At 46.7% G+C, this 6,951-nt stretch overlaps 1 protein-coding gene across 1 annotated transcript; it reads left to right on the top strand.

Annotated features, from left to right (window-relative positions):
* Nucleotides 1-3,280: 3,280 nt before the first annotated feature.
* Nucleotides 3,281-6,719, top strand: LOC131266817 (protein transport protein Sec61 subunit alpha). Its single transcript, XM_058269465.1, has 2 exons — nucleotides 3,281-3,571; nucleotides 4,014-6,719. The coding sequence occupies exons 1-2, from the start codon at nucleotides 3,565-3,567 to the stop codon at nucleotides 5,435-5,437; spliced, it is 1,431 nt and encodes a 476-aa protein (XP_058125448.1). The 5' UTR covers nucleotides 3,281-3,564; the 3' UTR covers nucleotides 5,438-6,719.
* The last annotated feature ends 232 nt before the right edge of the window (nucleotides 6,720-6,951 follow it).

The raw sequence follows: 6,951 nt of genomic DNA, 5'->3' as shown, positions 1-6,951 counted from the left end.
ACCCATCAATGAAAATAGCATGATTTCAGCTGCACAACAACGATGGCACGAAAAATTCTTAATATTGAATTTAACATGAGCACCGACCTGTTAAAGTTTCTTCATACTCAGGGACTGCTACTGCCGACGCAGGAGCCACTACTCCCGAAAATATGTGGTTGTTCAAAATTCACAATTTCCCGCTACCATTTTCCCTGTTCCACCCGGCGAACGTAGGGGTTTTCTCCGGAGGGCTCAATATCTAGCAAAGCCGATAGCTTCGAATGAAAAATGATAAAATTAAACCACAAAGCACATCTAAGTTTGATTAATGATACTGTTTGTCGCTCAAAGCGAACCAACGAAACCAGTGCCGTACTGGTTTTATGCTGGAGAGGAGTCAAAAGAAATTTGGGGAAAACACGAGGGATCATGCGAACGACGAAAAGAGTACGGGAAGGACAGATGTGCAATAATTTTCGACGCATAACATTCATACTCATTCAAGACCAGACTCCTGCTTGAAGGAGAACAGTCTCCCGAGTCTGCTCGACGTGGCGCGATGCAGAGGACGTAGAAGAGGGAAAAAAACACACCCCCTAGCCCAGGGAAAGCACCATCGACGAAGCAACGGAAAGCAGTGATGGGAGCGCATAAAATATCATAATCGGATAAACGGACAGTCAACGACCGTCCACCGGCGTCGGTTTATGCATGAAATTATCATATCGTTAGCGTAGCCCGGCCACAACTCTCCTGCGGTCAGTCTGCTGCGGTCATCCCATCCTATCCCCCTTCTCTCCCCGCACGGCACGACCGAACAACTCCTGTTTATCCTGTTAAGGACGCTCAGTACGACCGACTTCGACACTCTGGACGGTGTACTAAAGTGTAGTGAAGTTCAAGCTTGAGATGCTTCAAAGAACGGCCGAATGGATCGAAAGAATATCATAAACGTAGGGTAAAGGAATACTCGCATTCACCAAACAGCACCCTACCCGCAACACCCATCCCCTCTCGGTGCAAGCAACTTAAAAACGATAAGGTTAGGTTCCGTTTGGTCCTTCGCACAATTTGATAAGCGGACACGTAAAGTGTGGTGAAGGGTGGGGGAGGGGGGGGGGGGGGGGCAAAAAATGAGCAATGGCAACATTAGCATTTCGGGCACCATGCCTGCTTTGCATAAACGATGCCTCACTTCTGGGACGTTCGGTGCCTCTTGATGGGACGCCACGTGGAAGACGAAGCCATGCTGGGGCAATGAGGTACGTTTATGTTCGGATTAGATGAGTGCATATTTCGTTGGAATGCTGGCACTGAAGAGATCGTTTTCAGTGGGAATTATTTGCGTAGAGATCATTTGATTACTTCTGTACTTTTCCTTATAGGTTGATTTTAGTTTATTATATCATTAAACCTGTGTTATTTTGTTACTTTTCTGATTAAAAAAACAAAACATGCTATTTTCACCAAAGCAAGCATTATTTAAATGCATAAGATGTTAAACTGACATAACGGATTTGTTTCCATTTTTTAAATGACTCAATTCCTATCTTCTAACCCAAACCAACGGCATCCCATTAGAAGGAATACTTACAGCGGACCAACAAAAAAACACATCTTGTTTTTCTATTCCAACAAGTGCCCGAAAAGCCCATCCCAACCGTAATTCGTTGAGTCCTGCATTAAAATTCAAAGACCCTCACATTCACCTGTGCGTCTTTTCGAGCATCTGGGTTTCGGTTCTGAGGCCACGCAGTGCCCCATTCTTTTGCCTCCATTTTGTGGCCTCTGCTTTATCAGCATCCACGACCAAACACATACACGTTTCCTCTTCCCCGCGATGTTTGCCCTTCTTGTGATGTGGCCCATTTTACCACGCCATGATGATTTAATTTTGTGATAATTTTATGGTGATGATAGCGGAATAAATTGTTGTGCCCAGCAACAAAACGAGGCCACCCGGTTGGAGGTAACCACATTGCGGTGATTCAGTAAACAGAAAAGAAAACTTCAACCATTTCCGGGTTGGCACGGAATAAAACCTCGCCAACGATGGTCAATCGTTCGTGCCGTGCCATGTTTCGTCAGGCAATTACGAGCGGAAAACGAGTCACCTTTACAGAAAATGCACAATACCGCAAGACCCGACTGTTGGTGCGTGGAAAACCTACCGTTCATCCCGACAGTTCTTGCTGTTCTTTTTCCGTAAATTTAAGCTGCCTATTTTGTGTTGCTGGTTTCGCGGGACTCCAACAAGTCGAAGAAAAACTTGATGAAAGCAAAAGCTACAATGCGAAAGAAAAGCTAAATCACTTGAATTCCCATTGGTCGTAACCGCTGCCCAGCTTGAGGAACCTACTGAAAACTCACCTACACCGCATGATAGACATTTGAGGGAACAAATTATGCAAAAACCCATAAATTAACAATACTAACTGTTTGCAAAAACGTATGAAAAAATTTTCAATTTGAATGACGAAAAGAGCAGTGAAATATTTCATATTCAAACTTGTCTAGAGTTTTTCCAATTAAATTTCGAAAACCTTTTGGGAAATTTGATGGAAATAGTTTATAAATCGGTCGTAGGAGTAAAAAGTAATTTTATTACTATGGAAAAATCATTCATTCGCATTTCTTTTGGAAATAAATGGTCAACATTTGACTACGTGCCGCTGTATTTTCCTATCAAATTTTTCAAAAGTCTTGGCCGGTTGTCATTATGTAGACAGTTTTGGCTAGTGGTGGGAAAATCGAATCTCTACTAGGCGCTCAAACCACAATCCATCAAACAGTCGCGCGACGATTTAAACCAATCAATGCTGGTGTGGAAATCGTTTATCCTAAGCTCACATCAAATCACACCTGATAAATCGCGTTTTCCATGATAAAACCATTCCACACTTCCGATGTGAGGTTCATCGTTGCAAAGAGAAGTAACACTGTTTTAGGAAGATTATCAATGGAGGGTCTTATTTTGTTAAAAACTCTGGTAAAAATGTAAATCAAATAAAGTTCTGACTCATTGTCACTCTGTGGGCTAAATGTAATGATAGACCACCTCAGATAATCGACGTTTAAATCCGATTCAAATCCCAAACGAATCAAACCCGATCCGAATCTGTCAAATGGGATTCGAATCTTTGGAATCCGTCTAGGGATTGAATCTTCTGAATCCCGATTCTGACAACACAATACACTAGTTTTGACAGTTTTGACAGAAAGCCGCTGCGTGGACGTTGTCGTGGATGTGCAGCACCACGCCGACAATCGTCGTGTTCGTTTCTTCTTGCGCCTATCCTCCAGAGCAGTTCGCCTAGAAGACCACCGTCACAGTTACGTTCCGAAAGACCGACGAGGCGAAGGTGTTTGTCCAGCCACAACACCAGCATTTGTACGCGTGCCCCGCCGTCCACGTTCGACGACGGCCCACCACTGTTGGTGCGTCGCTTTGTGTCCACAAAATAGAAACCCGAAGTTATTTCGATCGAACAGCAAGCGCAGCAAAACCCAACCTCTCGTGGCGAGAGCAGTGCGAGTGTGCAGTGAAAATAGTCCCGAAATTCCCGACAACCTGCATCCACAATGGGAAGTAAGTATCGCGCCGCGAAAACCATCACGGATATCAATGTTGGCCGACGAAGTGGAACGTGGTATCACAGAATCACTGTGAGAAATGGCTGTGAAAATGTCCCCAAGAATCGGAGGAAATCGCGGGCCCCGAAACGTTGACAACGGTTCTGCTCGCTATCTCGCTCCCACGCATCACTTTACCTTGATGCCGTTTCGCACACACACACGGGCGCCGTGTGTACACGTAGCAAGGGAAAAGTTCCAGGTTGGAACTTTCGCTCCAACACGGCATCAACAATTTCCCGATTGAGGACACAGCAACCTCAAGTGTATATCACTTTACAACCAATAAAGTTTTGCAACTCCTTAGCAATGAACCGCGATGAATAGAAAACAATTTTAACCACTTTTTGGCAACATTTTACTCACCATCCCTACCTTGTTCCGTTTGTTTCTTGTAGTTAAATTCCTGGAAATCATAAAGCCCTTTTGCGGCATCCTGCCCGAAATCGCCAAGCCGGAGCGAAAGATCCAGTTCCGCGAGAAGGTGCTATGGACGGCGATAACCCTGTTCATCTTCCTCGTCTGCTGCCAGATCCCGCTATTCGGTATCATGAGCTCCGATTCGGCCGATCCCTTCTACTGGATCCGTGTCATCCTCGCCTCGAATCGTGGTACGCTGATGGAGCTCGGTATTTCGCCGATCGTGACATCCGGTTTGATCATGCAGCTGCTGGCCGGTGCGAAAATCATCGAGGTCGGTGATACGCCAAAGGATCGTGCCCTGTTTAACGGTGCCCAGAAACTGTTCGGTATGGTCATCACGATCGGCCAGGCTATCGTGTACGTCATGACGGGCATGTACGGTGATCCGGCCGAAATCGGTGCCGGCGTGTGTCTGCTCATCATCATCCAGCTGTTCGTGGCCGGTCTGATCGTGCTGCTGCTGGACGAGCTGCTCCAGAAGGGCTACGGATTGGGAAGCGGTATTTCGCTCTTCATTGCCACCAACATTTGCGAAACTATCGTCTGGAAGGCGTTCTCGCCGGCCACCGTCAACACGGGCCGTGGTACTGAGTTCGAAGGTGCCGTCATTGCCCTGTTCCACCTGTTGGCCACCCGCCAGGATAAGGTGCGCGCCCTCCGCGAAGCCTTCTACCGCCAGAACCTGCCCAACCTGATGAACCTGCTGGCGACGGTGCTCGTGTTTGCGGTGGTCATATACTTCCAGGGCTTCCGGGTGGACCTACCGATCAAGTCGGCCCGCTACCGCGGCCAGTACAGCAGCTACCCGATCAAGCTGTTCTACACCTCCAACATCCCGATCATCCTGCAGTCCGCGCTCGTGTCCAACCTGTACGTCATCTCGCAGATGCTGGCCGTCAAGTTCCACGGAAACTTCCTCATTAACCTGCTCGGCGTGTGGGCCGACGTTGGAGGCGGTGGTCCGGCCCGATCGTACCCGATCGGTGGCCTTTGCTACTACCTCTCGCCACCCGAATCGTTGGGACACATTGTGGCCGATCCGATCCATGCCGTCCTGTACATCGTCTTCATGCTTGGCTCGTGCGCGTTCTTCTCGAAGACGTGGATCGACGTGTCCGGCAGCTCGGCCAAGGACGTTGCCAAGCAGCTCAAGGAGCAGCAGATGGTGATGCGTGGTCATCGCGAAAACTCCATGATCCACGAACTGAACCGCTACATCCCGACGGCGGCCGCCTTCGGAGGGCTCTGCATCGGTGCCCTGTCCGTGCTGGCCGACTTCATGGGTGCGATCGGATCCGGAACCGGTATTCTGCTTGCCGTGACCATCATCTACCAGTACTTCGAAATCTTCGTCAAGGAGCAGTCCGAGATGGGCGGCATGGGCACGTTATTGTTCTAAGGTGCTTCATCCTTCCCCAACCCCCCCTTTCCCCCTCTCCCATCAATCCGATTTGTTTGTTTTTACGTTACTTTTTTCGTTACAATTTTGTAGAATTCTTTTTGCTTTGAGTTCATCCCTTCCATCCCTTTCCCTCAACAAACACACACACACACCACCACACGGGGTGATGGAGGTACACCTGTTCACGATCCTCACGGTTCCCCCGCTTCCACGCGCCCCGTTTGTTCCTGCCCTGCTAGGAAACGAATTAATTTAAGTCCATAAATCTTCTTTAGCGTTTTAGCGTTTAAGAGAGAAATAGAAAGCGAACACTACTCTCCGCTCAAGAAGCTAGAGAGAGTGAAAGAGCGAGCGACTGAGAGGTGTAATAATAATATTTGATAAATAATAACAGAACGGCGTGAATATGTGGAAAAAAAACACCGAGTGTAACAACAGTTTCTTTTTCTTCTTTTCTATCTCCACCGGAGTTTTTACTTCTGTTTTCTAATGATTGATAGGCTGACTATTTTCGTTGATATTTAATTTGTTGTTTATTTCTATCTGTTACTCGGTTTCCGAACACCAGAACTTAACTATCAGAAACTCCACGCAGCTTCGTCTAACATGATTGTGGTGGTACTAATCTCTCCTATTGCCACTTGGGGCACTGTGGGGTTGGTTGTTGGTTTTTCTTCCTTCACAAACGTACGGTAATTGTTTGAAACTTTGGGTCAAAAGTTGGCTTTTAACGAAGGTATAATCAATTAAAGAAAATGAAAAGAGGTCCGAAGTGACCCAATAGAGAAATAAAACAAATTTAACCCCCCTGGATGAACATTTCAAAATTGAAACGTTACTATTTAATGTAGAAATTATTATTTGATCCGTCGTTAGGTAGATAAAAGACCTTCGTTACTCTTCGATTAAATAAGGAAAAAAAGGCAACGAAACACGTGTGTCAGGGACACACGCTAGCTTCAAAACGTACCGGATTGAAGTGACATCCTGATGTGAAAGGGGAGTCCTGGTAACACCCGCATACCTGCCTGCTGGCTACATTTGACCTGGTCGGGGGGAGAATTGTCAAGAAGATTTGGATGGCTTTTTCGTTTTCGTTCCCGTTGCTGAAGAGGAACGAAAATTGAGGAATGGCAAGAGGAAATAAGTAGGAAAGAAAACCAACAAGAAAAACCTACCGATAGGGCCACGATACATTATCATCATGATGAGATTATAGCCGGAGAGCTGATTGAACGGAGAAAACTGTGAAAATAGACGTCAATACCACAAAACCATTCGCACTCTTCTTCTTCTTCTTCTTCGTCTGCGAGGATTTACACCAGTACGGCTGTTGAATCCAGCTTCCTGGGCCTTCGCCAGCTACTCTGGTGATGTAGACCTCTGTGGATTAAGGACCGGCAACTAAGGCCATATGCCCCGATTTTCTGAAAATGCTCCGACCTACGTAAGGCAGGAAGCCCTTTATGGTGAATCTAACTTGATGAGCAGCAATTGATTTTGTTTTGACC

This window comes from Anopheles coustani, chromosome 2, assembly GCF_943734705.1.
Source record: "Anopheles coustani chromosome 2, idAnoCousDA_361_x.2, whole genome shotgun sequence".
Taxonomy (NCBI): Eukaryota; Metazoa; Arthropoda; class Insecta; order Diptera; family Culicidae; genus Anopheles; species Anopheles coustani.
Note: the sequence above shows the minus strand (reverse complement) of the source record. Positions and strands in the feature narration are given on the sequence as shown.